Source organism: Coffea arabica, chromosome 11c (genome assembly GCF_036785885.1).
Source record: "Coffea arabica cultivar ET-39 chromosome 11c, Coffea Arabica ET-39 HiFi, whole genome shotgun sequence".
Taxonomy (NCBI): domain Eukaryota; kingdom Viridiplantae; phylum Streptophyta; class Magnoliopsida; order Gentianales; family Rubiaceae; genus Coffea; species Coffea arabica.
Window position 1 is genome coordinate 43,425,753 of NC_092330.1, and position 15,830 is coordinate 43,441,582.

The 15,830-nt window shown below is 38.1% G+C and overlaps 2 protein-coding genes across 6 annotated transcripts; both read right to left on the reverse strand.

Moving 5' to 3' along the window:
• Nucleotides 1-1,335: 1,335 nt before the first annotated feature.
• LOC113717258 (uncharacterized) lies at nucleotides 1,336-5,077 on the reverse strand. Of its 3 annotated transcripts, none has more exons than XM_027242005.2 (7): nucleotides 4,617-5,077; nucleotides 4,232-4,312; nucleotides 3,917-4,093; nucleotides 3,261-3,431; nucleotides 2,790-3,002; nucleotides 2,622-2,710; nucleotides 1,336-2,264 (listed from the first exon to the last, which is right to left on the reverse strand). In XM_027242005.2, exons 1-7 carry the CDS (start codon nucleotides 4,711-4,713, stop codon nucleotides 1,593-1,595), a joined length of 1,500 nt encoding a protein of 499 aa, XP_027097806.1. In that variant the 5' UTR covers nucleotides 4,714-5,077; the 3' UTR covers nucleotides 1,336-1,592. The 3 variants fall into 3 exon arrangements, with proteins under 3 accessions (XP_027097806.1, XP_071927463.1, XP_027097805.1); XM_072071362.1 differs by having other exon boundaries at nucleotides 1,336-2,267; nucleotides 4,232-4,306; nucleotides 4,617-5,075; XM_027242004.2 differs by having other exon boundaries at nucleotides 1,336-2,267; nucleotides 4,617-5,075.
• A 2,585-nt stretch (nucleotides 5,078-7,662) lies between these two features.
• On the reverse strand, nucleotides 7,663-14,903 carry LOC113717382 (probable alpha,alpha-trehalose-phosphate synthase [UDP-forming] 9). 3 transcript variants are annotated; one of them, XM_072069878.1, is made up of 6 exons: nucleotides 14,719-14,903; nucleotides 14,338-14,407; nucleotides 13,744-13,988; nucleotides 8,805-10,897; nucleotides 8,455-8,722; nucleotides 7,663-8,182 (listed from the first exon to the last, which is right to left on the reverse strand). In XM_072069878.1, the coding sequence occupies exons 4-6, from the start codon at nucleotides 10,790-10,792 to the stop codon at nucleotides 7,859-7,861; spliced, it is 2,580 nt and encodes an 859-aa protein (XP_071925979.1). In that variant the 5' UTR covers nucleotides 10,793-10,897; nucleotides 13,744-13,988; nucleotides 14,338-14,407; nucleotides 14,719-14,903; the 3' UTR covers nucleotides 7,663-7,858. The 3 variants fall into 3 exon arrangements, with proteins under 3 accessions (XP_071925979.1, XP_027098005.1, XP_027098004.1); XM_027242204.2 differs by lacking the exon at nucleotides 13,744-13,988 and having other exon boundaries at nucleotides 8,805-10,894; XM_027242203.2 differs by lacking the exon at nucleotides 13,744-13,988.
• Between the last annotated feature and the right edge of the window lie 927 nt (nucleotides 14,904-15,830).

Consider the following 15,830-nt stretch of genomic DNA (forward strand, 5'->3'; position numbering starts at 1 on the left):
CCAGCATCAACTTGGCAAGATGATCCCGTTGGCCAATGGTTCAACTCACTGGTTAAAAAATATATATATAAAATGATTAAATAAACATATAAATTATAATATAAGTACAGAAATTTTTAAATGTTAACAAGTTATAACCTATTCATATTTTTGTTCATCTAATTTTCGAATCGCTTTTCAATTTTGCTCATCTAATTGTCAAAAAGATGACAATAACAATGTTGGTATGGTTGATCAAATTAAAAAATTGGGTAAAAAGGTAATTTCAAAATCTGTTGGGTTCATAAAAAATCGACAGTTTAGCAGGTCATTGATTCGACCGTCCAAGTCAAACGGTTCAAAGCGAGTCATCTGTGATTTCGATCCAATTGCTAAACCAGTCCGGTTCATGGTGGATCCACCGGATCGAGCCGAATTTAATACCTATGGTTATGGGGAAATGTGTGCGAGTTTGAGCAGTGCATATTACATGATGAAGCTAGAGCTACAGCTAGAGCAACGGAGAGGGAGAAAGATGGGGGGGGGGGGGGGAGAGATTAAAATTGGAAGAGAAAGATTATACACTCAAAACCACACAACCGAATGAGCTTTTGCTTAAGTTTTATGTATGTAATAAGAAATGCTGCTTTATCCTATAAAATGTTGCTACATAGTGTGAGTACTATTTTATTTTTAAATAATCGCGTTCCATATCATTGACACTGAATTTTAATTTTTTTTTATGTTCCAGCTTTACCTAAATGTAGAACATCTATCTAACTAATTCACAGGGTCGACTGCTTTGGACAAGCACAGATAAACACTAGAGTTGTAGTTGTTGACGTCCAAAAATGAAGAGAGGGGTAACCACCGATAAACCCCAGATGGTTACCGCTATGTGGTCATGTGCGCACGTGACTGGATTGGATTCTCGCCTCAAGAAGAATAATTTAAGGCGCATCCACTGCTCCTTAAATTATTCTTCTTGAGGCGAGAATCCAATCCAGTCACGTAAGAAATGTTTATTTTATGTCCCAGCAAGGCGTTGAGATAATTGAAGCGAAAGACAAAAGAAGCGACATTCTCCACCACCAATCACCGTTAAAGAATGTTTGCCTAATGCTTCCAATTTCCAAATCGAAGCCCTGCGCTAGTCATCATATATCTTCGAGGCTAGCATTTCCGGCCTCTAAAAATCTGCAATTGGAACCAAGCTGTGTCTTGTCATTGTCCAACCATCTGTTCAGGGACGTTCCTCTTCTTCATTATTTTTCTTTTTTCTTTTAGTTCATTATGGAGTGAAAAAAGGGTGTACTTGAGATGTAGCAAAAGTATTACTACTATTTACACCGGCACTGGAGAGAAGGAACATCCAAATCCAAATGATTATAATCCTGTTTCACAGGACACTTTCCCAAGATAACAACAAAATTAGTTGCTAGGTGAACTATGCACTGCAATCAGGATATTGAGCACATACATTCCACTCTCCAAGTTTTATATAACTGAGAACCTGATATACTCGATATGTTCCACTATTGCCATCATGAAGCGGCTTTGATTTGTAAAAAGGTTTTGGTTTCCCTTTTTCCCTTTCCTCAACGTATATGTGATCAATTTCCATGACCATAGCCCATTGAATTGCTTCGAGTGCGAATGTTTCTACGATCATAAACGGGATTTCCAGGGTCCAATGGCTTTATCACCATAGCTTCCCGCCGCCTGTCCTGCTGCACTGCTCCAAACACAATCTCATTGGTTTTCTCGGGACTTTGCTCAAAGTAGGTGTGGGGGGCTGATGAATGATGCTGATGACGGTGTTGCTGTTTCTGCATCTGCTGCAGAGGCTGCTGCTGAAAGTTTCCATCCCAGCCACTATAGAAAGCATGGCTTTCTCGGAGCTGCTGCATCTTATTTTCAGAATCCTTTGACATGAATGCATAGGTTTTCCTCGGAGTAGGGGTTCTGGCTTCAATTGATGGGGGCTCATCTTCATCTGGTACTTCGTAGCTGTCTTGTACAGGCCAACCTTGTGAATACTTCTGCTGCTGTTCTTGTGGTTGAGACTGATAATTCCATGATTTTCTTTGGAACCAAGGAAATAGTCCACCCAAAATTTCTAAGGCAGATGCTCCAGTTTGTCCCAGCAGCCTCCCTAGGGATCCAAAAAAACTTTCTTCTTGCTTGTCCTCTTCGTCTTCAGTTGGAATCAGTGGTGGCCTTACTGATGACTTCACTGGCATTTGATATGGATTTTCAGAGCTTGGTTTCAGCAAGCTCTCATCCTTCTAAGGAAAAATGACAGATTCAGAAAATGGATAATACAGGATTTTGGCACCAAAGACAAACTATTAGCAAACATGTTTGTGATCTCCAAGTGCTCATTTTATCAGACACAAGGTTTATGAGATAAGTGAGCGTAGGAATTCCCAGGGGCACGACAAATGGGATACATAATACACTTGCATGATTTAGAACAAGATTGATGCATGTTGGTATATGGTCCGGATTTCTTTCCAAGTGTTCAGAGAATTTCAATTTTCATATATCTATTTCTTCTAGGAAATAGATACCAAATGATAACTTCAACATGAAAAGTTAAAGAGTTTCAGGACAACAGCGTCAAGAGTCTTGCAACTTACATTCTGAGAAGACACTATGGTACCAACTCGACGTTGCAGCAGTGCTAGCATGTATCCAAAGAAGCCAGCCGCCACAAGCACTGCAATACCTGCAATCCATTGAACTTTGTCATGATAAATCTGTCAGTTGTTGAACACTACAGATTAAAAATGCTACAGGAAATTTACCTAAAGGAAAGCCACTTCCATACTGATATGCACAATCATCAAAATGAAGATGAATCTCACGGATTGCCTGATTTCCTCTGTCTATAACTAGGAGGGAGCAGCTGCTTCCTATATAGACCACATCAAAATCATTAGAAAATTTTGCATCCTCACTTGGTCCATCTATATGCCCCCCTCCACGAGCCTTTTTCCCTCCGGCAATTGTTGTAATTCCTGCGAAAAGAAGTACCAGTTAGATGCTTCCATATTTCACACCCATGAGCTCACAAGATCTCTGTTCCAAGAGGGACTACTGTTACCAAATGCTACACATCTAGAAATTAAGCAGGCCAACTTGTTACCAAATAAAATAAAATGGGGTGATGTATGCCCTGCACTTTATGACTAAAATCAATGAGAATTTCAGTGATGCTCAATGGCATCTTTAATATTAGGTCTTTTCAAAGCTTAATGAAAAGATTGCCAGATTACCGGAGTCACTTATCTTCCTGATTGCCATATTGTCAGTATCAGCAATGTAAATGTTTCCCCTGTCATCAAGGGTAAGCCCCTTCGGATGGTTCAACCTTGCTTCCCTTAGTCTCCCATCTATATGTCCTGAATAACCTTCAGCAGATCCAGCAACCAGCTTTGGTCTGCTATCTGAAATTTATCCACATGTATTAGAAGTCGTTCTTAATCAGCACAATAGCACAAATCACTTCACATCTAGGTAGTACATGGAATGCTAAAAGTTTAAAAATAAAAAATGGAAGTTTTCACAGATGTTGGATGATGGCAACATTACGATAGCTAATCACTAATCAACATGAGGGAGGTCAGAAGATCTTGTTCCATCATATGAAGGAAAATATGCACCAGCAATGAGCTATCAACATAAAAAGCTTATCAATGACCGCTTGTAGTAAAGAACTTTTTCATGCGAGTCCTGCAGTTGCCAATCAAAGGACGATTCAAGTAAGTTGGACTACCATTAATTGTGTGGTTGTGTGAGCAAATAATCATTGTTACGACCATAAAGTAGGATTCATCCTCCAACATGGATAACAAGTTAACTAAAAGCGCAAGAAGACAATGTAAGCATTAGCCGAAACAGAGAATTTTCAAGATTATGGAAGGAAGCTTACACAGTGATAGTGAGGAAGAGATCCTGTACAGATTACTATTAGCAGAGTCCAATATCAGAAGCTCTCCACTGGGCAATACTTCCAGAGAGTACGGCTCAATACCCAGCTTACTTCCATCAAACACAGTTTCCACCGTGTACCCACTCTCAAATTTCATCATCGGACGGCCAGAAATTGCTGTAACATCAGAATTCTGGTGAGACCCACAACCCCGGATGAAAACCTTCCCCAGAGAAGAAAAACGAAAAAGAAAAACAAATCCAAGCAAATCCAGTGCAGTGGTTTTCAGAAGAAAAATAACAAAGAGATCTGTACCTGTCTTAGTGGTAGCTTTCAGTGACTTCACCCATTTCATCAGCATTGAAATTGCATTCGAGAGAAACCCATTTACTATTCCTGCCCAAAATTAGCATTCCAGCATCAAAACCAAAGAAGCAAAAAGCCACCACAAAATTACTAAATTACAAACACATTTTCACACCCATTTATGCCTGCAAACATATACTAATTCAAGAGAAATTTTCAAGTCATTCAGGGCCTCTTCTTCTGGACTCCCCGTCCCCATTCCCCTTCGCAAGTACATATAAAACAATATGAAGAAAGGATATTTTGAGCTGAAAAACAGAAACAGATCAAAATGCAGGAAGCTTGTCGAACCCAAAAAGGAAAAAAAAAATAAAAGAAAAGAGAATTTACTCACTGGCTGGTGAAGAAGAAGAAGCTGAAGCAGAAGCAGAAGCAAAAGAACCAGAAAGCAGCAAAAAAGCGAGGATCGAAAGCGTAACATTTCTACCCATGAGTCTCGCTCAGACCGGAAAAATGATTGGTAAAAAAGCAGAGAAGTTGGGATATTCCAGCTTAGGAGAAGAATGTGGGTACTGAAGCTGAAGCCCTAGTATCAAGAATGTGGTTTTAGTGAAAAAGAGGAGAAACCAGAGAGCAGAGCGATGGGGTTTGGTTGTGGGTTCTGAGAATATTTGCTTTTTACTACAGGGAAAAGAAACGGGGAAAAAGTGTACGGGGGGATTTTGAGGGAAAGGAGGAGGAGTGAAGTGAAGGGGGAAACAAATGAATGAAAGAGACAAAAGAGAGGGAGAAAGGGCGGTGGGCTAGTACAAGAGAAGGAAGGGTGCCAGTGCAAGTGGGAGAACAGAATCATATGCTGTGAATCTGTGAAATGCGCCATGCATCATCATCACCTTTACTCTACTCTCTGTCCGTGCGTGCCTGTGTGTGTGTGTGAAAAACCAACCTAGATTTGCATACCTAAAACCAAAAATACTTCTCTACTGAAGTTTTTAGAATGTGCGCTTTAAAAAATCAAAAAAAAGGAAAAAAAAAAAAAAAAAAAAAAGAACTTATTGCTCTCTCTTGTACGCACTAGCCATTGCTTTACCTTGTCCTGCTTGCTATGCTCCCACGCTAACCGGACCACACTTTCTGTTCGTTATTATTATTAATTTTTTTTTTGGTTGAAAAATCCTGCCACACTTTTATGTGGGCTTAGAAAATTGCCAATGCATGCTCGGGCTTAGAAGAACCGCAGGCAAATCTTGTGATAGAACTGTTTTGGAATTTCAACTTGCTTTGATGTTCTTTTGCTAGAGATGCTGCATATACGCGCATTAAGGTTGAGAAGTCATATAGATTCGAATATTCAAAAATGGGAGACTACTTTATCAGTTCTCTAATCTAATGGTATTAAAAGAAGGGAGAACTTTAAGGAGGACTCGAGACTCGACGAGCTAAAAGGGGCAACCAAAAAAAAAAAAAAAAGTGGCCTCTTTTTTTTTTTTTAGTACTATTTCCTTATTTAGACCAATTAATCCAAACAGGGCCTTAGCAAATCCCGCTAGTAAGTATAATATTGTTGTTGCCACGATGCCTCCACACTAGTGGAACTCCTGAACCATTTTAATTTTTCATTAGGTTTGGACCATATTGAATAATAGGAGGAGGAAGTTATTTCGTTCCTAAAGGTTTGTGATCGAAATTTGACAAATATATATATATATATATATATAAAAGGTTCATATTGCATTTTGCGTGTCGTTTTCCGCATCATCATACGTGAAATTCATAAAATTTTATTTTATAATTATATATTATCGAAAGAAAATTATATCGTATTCATACAAAGAATACTTCTCGTACATTGTACATAAAATCAGCTTGAACAAGTTTCCTAACCATTCGGGCCCGTGTCCGATTGAATAGGCCCAACTTTCACCTGCCTCTGCATTTGATTTGACACGGAGAGGCTGTGTTGGGAAAGAAACAGCGTAAGATGACAGCGTTGCATTACCAATTTACCATGCTCCGTCGCCCCGCACGTAGAAAATGAGAGTTCTGCCAAACGCATTTCTTGTGGTTTTGCTAGCAATTCTTAATTAGAGAATTAAGCAAATTTAATTAAATTAATAATGTAACTAAGTTAGAGAGTTAATAAATGTAAATGTTCACATTTATATAACAAATTATCTTTATTATCTGTTAATATGTCGAGACACTTGTTAAAAAAAAAAAACCCCGTATTAAACACAGAATCAACAGAAAAGGATAATCTTTCTTGCATCATTGATAATTTTGTCGTGACATATCCTATGGACCTACTTGTTTTCTGGATTTGTATAAACCTTCTAAGTATCCTCAACGCATCTTTCTAAAGTTGATTATTATCTTGGATGGTTTTTCGCTGTATGTCGCAGAAATTAGGTCCATTTTGCAATGACATTACTCTAAAACTAAATATAGTTTTTTTTAAAAACATGTTTTCCACTTTGTTTCTTCTCCCTCTTTTTATATCGAATATATAAATTTACAAAAAAATGTTATACTTTTTTTGTTTTTTTGAAATATGCAATCCAAACAAACTGTATTGTAGTCTACCACTGCTATTTCGCAACTCGCAACTGAATTTGGAGGCAACTGAACGATGACCTCTTATGAATTCTTTGAAAGTGCGTAAGATCCAAGTGTTATATATATATATATATATATCTTTATGAACAAAAAAAAACTCAATTTTTCTTAGTAACTATTGAACCTAATTTCCTTGAGCCAAAAAAAAAAAAAACTGTATTTGGACTAATTCTCTAGGGCCCCAGCCGGCTTATTTCCCACGAGGACGAGGCCCATGTCCAGGTAATTGACATGAACCTTCCCTAGGCCGAAATGAATGAAATGTGCTCCATTCTCAAGCAAGGTGACCAAAGGGACGGACTGTGGGCCTCCTACCACAACAGAACACCGCATTTCTATTTCCTAGGCTGATCCGTTCGAATATAAAGATTCGGGTTTCCAACCGAACTTAAGATCCAAGAAAAACCATTAAATCTCAGGGAAGGAGAACAGTTTATGGATTTTGCAAGTATCATTCTGGTGAATGGGGAGGCAAGTTCCCCTTCATCTGCACAATAGTAAATTTCTTGTATATTATAGCTTAGAGTGTCGCTTTTTTAAATTTAAAAAGAAGATATGTTAAGAGGCCAAAAGCTACCTTGAAACTTTTCTGCTTGAAAATGGTTCTGACATAATCAGCAGACTTCGAATGGGGTGGATGGAACCTCATAGCATATTGTAGGTTTTCTATTTAGTTTCTGCCCAAAACCGACTAAAGTTTGTCGACAAGCTACTTTTAGAAACAAATTCACCTCATTTCATTTGTGCCTTCGGAAGATTTTTTATTTTTACCGTAACACCTGAACAGCGACAACAAGAACTCAGCAGCTCTATATGACAATTAATGGTGGAAAGAACACTTCATATATAAGCAAGACAGGTTTCTATACAAATAATGCAGAGCCTTCTGACCTATTCGGCACCGCCCATGAAAATTCACAGAGCTATACTAGGTACATCTGGTCCGATAGATGCTCCTGCCCTAAATTGTTATCATACTCGCACCAGGCAAAACGTGCAGTTGAGGGTCTACCGTTTGTATCAGAAAAAATTGTCAAAAGCAACCTGAAATTCTGCGGTATTCCTAGGTTTTGGAGTTGAGGCAGTAGCAAGACCTTTGAGCAATCTCAAAACGTCAACAGTGTCGTCAAGGTAATACTTGGCCTTGCTGGGCTTTTGCCCAACAGTACAAGCAAAGATCTCAGGAGCTGAAGGGAGGGAAGGACCTGAGACAATGGTTAATATGCTCTCAAACATGTCTTCATCCGATCTATCATCTCCAATGCACATTACAAACTCTGGTGGCTTCCCTTGATTCACCAACATGCTGAGAATCTTCTCCGCAACTAAGCCCTTGGTCACTCCCTGAAGGCAGAGTGAAATTGGTCAATTAGTATCTGTTCGCAGCGCAGAAGGAATTCACTGACTTTGACAACGGATATTGACCTTTTAAGAATTATTCCTTAAGAACTTCAGAAGAACTCCACTCACTTAACAACGGTTATGTGGGTTATGTGTTGTCCTTTTCTTTTTCACATTTAACTCAATCTCAGAATGCACATGACCCATTATTGTGATTGGGTGGGCGGCTGCATGAGAGAGAGAGAGAGAGAGAGAGAGAGAGACAACTGTCATACCTGTGGCTTGACTTCGACAATATGCTGGCCCCTCTTCACGACTGCAGGTTCATTTGCAAGGACATTTTCCAAATGATCCAACAGTTCCTTAGCCTGGCATGACCCAAAGTCTGGACCAGCTTCCTGATGATGCCACACCAATGCACTTTCTTTCGTTTCTATGCTTGAGCCATCGGTTGCCTCTGTATATAGTTTCATAATTGGTTCCACAATTTCCTTCCAATCAAGATTAGCCGCCAAAGATTCCCAATCAGAAGATTTGTTCCACCTGCATTCAAAGATATCAATGTACGTCTCATTTCAAATACCACCTAAACTAGGAGTTAAGAACAGAACAATGCGATCTCTACCTTAGAAAATATCCATGCTCAGCAGCTATTCCTAAATTGTTACAAGGAGAAAGCCATTCACCTAAGGAAGTCCTCCCTCTCCCACTAACTATGAATACTGTGTTCTTAGGATCACTGCTCAGAGCATCCAACAATGCAATAACGTCGGGGCTTGGTGCCTCAATAATTGAGGAATGAGGTACAATAGTGCCATCATAGTCCAAGAATATTGCTCTCCTGTTTGTCCGTTTATATGATGAAACAATGTGTTCGTTAGAGAGCTTCCTAAAACTCGGAGAAAGCGAAATAACTCTAAAACCCAGGCCTAAGCCAATGCCCCAGGAGCGCTTATTGTAGTGGTCCTTACATGCCCTCTCCAAGTCCTGCAAGAAGCTACGGGCCCAATAAGCTACATCATGTGAACTCACGTACCGGTAGTGTTTCTCATGGCGGAGTTGCTTTTCTGATTCAGACATGGAAATTGCTGTATTCAGGGCCTCAGCCACTGCTTCAATATCCCATGGATTCACCCTAATTGCTCCACTAAGAGAAGGTGAACAGCCAATAAACTCAGACACAACAAGCATGCTTGTCCGAGGAGATTCCATTTTGGCACTACCCAAGGCTTCATCCATAGAGGGAGAGCCCTGCCTGCATACTATATACTTGTATGGGACCAAGTTCATCCCATCCCTCACAGCATTTACTATGCAACATTCAGCCATGGCATAATAAGCAGTTTTCTCAAAGCGAGCAACAGGACGATCAATCACAATTACTGGCTCATACCCGGGGTAACCATAAGCTTCATTGATCCTTCTAGCAGTTGAATATGTCTCCTTCTTTGCTTCCTGAACATCTTTCCCAGAGCTCCTAGCAGGATTAACTATCTGAACCAAAACTACTTTGCCATGCAAAGAAGGGTGTTGTTGCAGAAGCTGTTCAAAGGCTAGCAATTTCAAGCTGATGCCTTTGAAAATGTCCATATCATCAACACCAATAATTAACTTTTTCCCATGGAATTGGTCTTCAATCTCTTTGACCTTCTCAAATGTAGACGGAAGATTCAACACAGATTCAAGTCTTCCCATATGAACACCCACAGGCAAAATTTTAATGTACACTGTGCGCCCAAAGTACTCAAGCCCAATGTGTCCGCGTTTAGATTCATAGTCAAGGCCTAGCATTCTACTACAGCATGAGAGAAAATGGCGGGCATAGTCAAATGTATGAAAACCAATCAGATCAGAATTCAGCAATCCTTTCAGAATTTCATCCCGGACGGGCAGAGTTCGGTATATCTCAGAAGAAGGAAAAGGACTGTGGAGGAAAAATCCAAGCTTCACTCGATGGTATCGCTTCCTCAAAAATGTAGGGAGAATCATGAGGTGATAATCATGGACCCAGATAAAATCATCATCAGGATTGACAACTTCCATAACCTTATCTGCAAATAATTTATTTGCACAGACATAGGCCTGCCAAAGCTGACGGTCAAAGCGATCCCCATGATCTGGGCAAATGGGTAGCATGTAATGAAAAAGAGGCCAGAGTTGTTGCTTACAGAAACCATGATAAAACCTTTTCTGAATGTCAAGAGGTAAAAAAGTTGGCAAACATTTAAATTCATCCAGTAGTCTCTGTGCAACTTCTTCCTGTTCACTGGCTTCTACTTCAACCTTCAAAGAACCCACATATATAACCTCAGTATCGGGTGAAAACCCATCCTTCAATTGCAACAGAAGTGAATCCTCATCAAAGTTAAAGGACCATTTTGCAGTCTCGCTGTCCCTTCTAGCATGCAAAGGCAACATATTTGCTACAATTATTTTTCTCTCTCGACAAACTGATGATGTACCATCTGAATCTCCATCATTGCTGCCATAACTATCAGAGATGATTCCAGGGACAGACATCAGCCTTGGAAGAGCTCTAGGAGTTTGAGGGATGTGTGGCAATTCTCCAGATGTGAAGTCCAAAAAGCTTGAACCCGATCTTGATACCATCATTCAGAACAGAATATCCTTCTAAAGGGTCATAAAGCCACTAATTAACACCGAACACCCTGCTCCCAAGTGTCCTCCAATAATTTAGACACAAGCCTTGTCTAACTGCTAAAAAAAAAGCAAAAAAAAAAAAAGAATGATCAACATTGTGCTTTTGCTGTATTAATCTATGATTTATAGATAGAACAGCTCCAAAAGTAATTTGGAAAAAAGAAAAAAGGTGTGATGCTGCAAATTTGAATCTCGTAGTCCCGTCACAGAGATAAAATCAAGCTATCAGCAATAACTTATTCAAGAGTAAATATGTTAAAAATAGAGCAGAATCTACATATTACAAGCATTTATATGGCTGCTTTGAAAGCCACCCAAAGAATGGTGTGGAATAGGTTTAGGTAGCAAAGGCAGAACTTCAAAGAAAGTACCAAAAGAAAAAGCAAAGCAAGCTTAGTTAACTTTAGTGTGCATAATTCATCACAGAAATAGTGGCTAATTACATTTTATACCCCATCCACTGAAGCGAAAAGAAAACAAAAAAGAAAAAGTTCAAACACCAAAAATTCACTAACCAGATCAGGCATCAAAGGAACAAAAAACAAGTTTTACACCTGACAACTACAGCTGATATGAAATTACACTAAATAAGCATAATCGGGATAAATCAACCAAGTATAGCACATATCTTTGGCTAACTTTGCATTAGAGATTGATAAAAACTAAGTAACCATTACATTTGAAATCCCACTTAACCAACACTACAACAAACCAAGCAGAAATTAACAAGGTGGCCAGGTTTTCCAATCATCATGAGCAAAGCCATCCTATACACAGAATAGGTAAAAACATGAAAAGGCAGATATAATCCAGTTAATTTATAACAAGTTCACCATCCTCAAAATTTTATTACTTGAGGAGGAAAAGAATTAAAAGACATCCAAACCTTTTCTGGTCAGGAACCCCTGGCCCTATCAGAGGTCTGGAACAAGATCAGATGACTCATCTTAGGTAGGTACACACAGCCAATGAAGATCAAGGCAAGTCTTACAGAAGGAGACTATGCTATCTAAGCAAGATGGAGCATTATCAAAGAAATTCTAGCAGAAAAAATAGATTATCACTTTTCCTGGTTCTGTAGGAGGTAAGACAGCTTCTAAAAGAAAGTAGACTTCTTGTTTGATGGAACGAGGAAATGGAAGCCTGTGTTGCTTTGTGTACTTTTTAAGCACAAATCAGACATGTGAACTTGCAACATTTAGCGAGTTAATAAAGGATAAAGAGTAATGCTAAAGAAGAAATTCACAAAAATTGAACCTTTTAATGTAACAATTTAACATAATGCAGGTCACACTAACCATTCTCATGCTACTCTAAAGGAAACGAAATCATGTCTCTTGGACAGATAAACATTTCCTACCGAGTATACAACTATTATAATATAGTGTTGCGGTATTTTTCCAAAAGGGAAATTGGAAAGGAATGAGTTTGGCATGGACATTTGCTCACTTAGAGTCTATCCAAACCACTATGTTCAAGACAAAAAGCAATATTGCAAAATATATGTGTTTGTGTGTATACATATATATATGTACATGTATATGTATATGCACTGTACACGCATGCACACATGTATAAGACGAATTACTTAGATGCGATGTGAAAAACTAGTTTCAAACAATGTAGAATTGAACAAAATTTGCAGAAACAAATTTACATTCTGCAAATCATATATGGAAAAATAATTCTGCTCATGGATTGAAAGTGTGTGCATCAACCAGGACCATCTAAAACTCCATTCCATGGGGGAAAAAAAATCTGAAGCATAATCTAGCAAAGAAATGTAGTACCACTTGTAAGCAAAGTATCTTAGGAAGACTTGATAATTGTGGCATAAATTTTAGAATAGAATACAGACTTGAACAATAAAACGTTAGACCCAGTAGTTATAAATCAAACAAATATGCAAACTAGTCATCATATACGTCCCCTGCAACCAACTGAACAATATCACCAGTAAGGTAGGTGTACATAAAATGAGAGGAAACGACTAAATCACATGGTCCACAACAATGACCTTGAACTAAATGCAGCCTAGGGTAAAAATTATCAACTTTACAACATTAAACCTCTGACAATAAGGGTATAAATGTTTCTTCCAAAGCACTTAATGCCTCCGGAAATTTTCATTTCTAAGTTTTCAAATGGATATGAAACTGAAGTTGAATTGTTGTCCCTAGTTTATGTTGTCGTTTCCAGAGCCACCTCATTTGCAACTCTGTCAACAACTAATATATCACGTGAGCCTGAAAGTGACAAATGTATTGATACGTCATTAAAGAAAGAATCCAGCAACCGATGTATCAGAAGTACCATACCATGCATGAGACAAATGCAGTAGAAGAAATGACACGACGGTTTCACATCTCGAAGCTACCTGCTCATTAAGTGCTTTATTGAAGACCACATTTCCCTTACCTTTTCAACATGAAATCCTACGTACTCACAGACCTTCATGACCATATCACAACCATAAGAGATATCTCTAAAAATCCAAGTGCAAGTTTACAACCCATTGATCATCATATCTTTCTATACACTTGAACCAGATATTCATACACATTTCCAAACTTCTGCCAAAGTAGCTCCATTTAAGCTATGCTTTTACAAAAATCTGTTAATACAATCCCTGACCTAGGAAAGGATATAGCCATAAGAACAAATTTACTGGATTGCATTTTCAGAGCCAGCTCCCACAAGAGTCCTGCATTATTAACTCTCTAACGAGCCAGCTCAGTTGCAACGCTGCCAACAACTAATATATCACATAAGCCTGAAAGTGACAAAAGTATCAATACATCATTAAAGAAAGAATCCAGCAACCATTTATCGAGAGTACTGTGCCACGCATGAGAGAAATGCAGTAGAAGAAACGACACGAGGGTCTCACATATCGAAGCTACCTGCTGATTAAGTGCTCCACTGAAAGTCACATTTCTCTTGACTTTTCAACATGAAATCCACTTACTCACAAACCTCCCTGACCATATCATAAACCATAAAAAATATCTCTAGAAATCCAAGCGCAAATCTACAACCCACTAATCATCACATTTTTCTAAACACTTCAACATGATATTCACGCACATTCCCAACCTTCAGCCAGAGTAGCTCCATTTAAGCTATCCTTTTACAAAAATCTGTTGACCTAGAAAAAGGTATCGACATAAGAAAAAATTTAATGTATTACATTTTTGCAGCCAGCTCCCACAAAAGTCCTGCATTACTGACTCTCTGATCAGGAAAGAATCAAATTCAAGGAGATTTTCTTTCACCTTCACAAAAGCTAAAGTTATCACATTTCAACAAATTAGAACCTAAATTTGATAAAGACATCTAACAGTGAACTACCAACCGAAAATAGAAAAGAAAGACAAAAAAAAAGCGAGTGATTTAATAGGAAAATGGTATGCGAAATGTCATAAAATTAAGTCAAAACTATATTCAAGGACATCTCAAAACTTGTCAATTCTAAGTTCTAGAACTGAAATTCTCACCTTAAAAAAGAATTCAGAATTATTGTTTAATAACTCAAGCTGATTCCAACCCTAAAAATTGTTGAATTTCCTGCAAAAACAAAATTCACATCAACAGATTTCAGATTTCAAAATTCATATATCTTTCACTGAGTCGTCACAAGACTGAAAACACGCGAACAAAAATTCCAAACAGAAAAGGAAACCACGAAAAAGACTCTAATTTCATTCAGCTCTCTCGTTTTTCCCAGCATGCAATTCTCTTTCTTTTGCTGCCGCAAATTTCTACGCTCACGGCATAAAAATTCAACCAGAATTATCACGAATTTATATGCCAAGAGAGCCAAGAAAATAAACAAAAGCAGATCAGATATATTAGCAGAATAAAGGAAACCAGTTAACCTGATAACAAGATTCCGACGTCCAGTGGGAGATGAACCTGCTTACGTCAACAACCGGCGGCGAAGATATCTAGAGAGAGAAAGTAAGAGAGAGATAGGTGGAGAGTTTAATATTTTTCTTGAGAAGTGGAGTGGGGAAGGAAAGATATAGCAGTGCAGTAGTTTTTCCGGAGAGAGAGTGAAGTCCTAGTAGTAGAGAGAGAAATGTGGATAATGATAATCTGGAAAAAGTTCTATTATTTTATTTTATTTATTTATTTATTGTCCATTGCCAAGTAAGCGTACAAGCGGTGCAGCGCGTGGAAGTATGTAAGAAAGATGTGAGATTAGAGTCGCCCTGGCTCTGGTTAGTTGGATTTAACCCTGGTTTCGGATCGCACTTTTGTTTCCCTCCCTCTTACATGGTCTTCGTTAACAATTACCATTCCCTTTCCAATTTATTTCTGTCATACCCTCCGTTACATTTTAATTTAACCAAAAAGTCAATTTTGAGAGAAGATTGTTTGAAATAATTACTATAACGCATTTTTTGGATGTGATAAAATATATGTGAGATAAAAATGATGGTTAAAAAGAGAAAAATGTGTGTTAAAAAATGTATTTACAATTCATGCAAATAATTCCTATCGAAACCCATATTTCTAATTCCTCATTTTATGATTCATCTTTATTTTTCCTTTCTAATCATGCATCTTGCATGACAAATTTATGGATGTCATACTCAATCTCTTCAACATTTTTTCTTGTATTGTTGTTTCGTGTTTTGTGATTAGGTTGACGGGGTTCAATAACAAAAAACATATTTGGCGAAAGCCAAAATTGAAACATCTAACGTGAGAAACTATTACCTTGGCCAACATTTGATTTCTCTTGACATCTTGGTTTGAAAAAACAATTTTGTTGATAAATACCAAACAGAACATTATGCTTGTAAAGAGATGCATTTCAATGAGAGAAAAGAAATTGAGCTAATTTTTTTTATTTCTTAAAAAGTTCTCTAATTGAAGTAATGTCTGTTAAGAAAATGAGCACTGCTAATTTCTACTATACTCGTGATCCAAATGAAGTGATTAGTAGTACTTAATAGATGATTGTTACTAACACTGTGCTAAA

Excerpts from the sequence above, each read along its gene's own strand:
- LOC113717258 (XM_027242004.2), bottom strand. The coding sequence starts at position 4,713 with ATGGGTAGAAATGTTACGCTTTCGATCCTCGCTTTTTTGCTGCTTTCT. Across the intron at positions 3,432-3,916 it reads CTCTTCCTCACTATCACTGT|ATAGCAGACCAAAGCTGGTT; the intron begins GTAAGCTTCCTT and ends GATAAATTTCAG. Across the intron at positions 3,003-3,260 it reads CAGGAAGATAAGTGACTCCG|GAATTACAACAATTGCCGGA; the intron begins GTAATCTGGCAA and ends TTCTTTTCGCAG.
- LOC113717382 (XM_027242204.2), bottom strand. The coding sequence starts at position 10,792 with ATGATGGTATCAAGATCGGGTTCAAGCTTTTTGGACTTCACATCTGGA. Across the intron at positions 8,723-8,804 it reads GAGCATGGATATTTTCTAAG|GTGGAACAAATCTTCTGATT; the intron begins GTAGAGATCGCA and ends CTTTGAATGCAG. Across the intron at positions 8,183-8,454 it reads TTGTCGAAGTCAAGCCACAG|GGAGTGACCAAGGGCTTAGT; the intron begins GTATGACAGTTG and ends CTCTGCCTTCAG.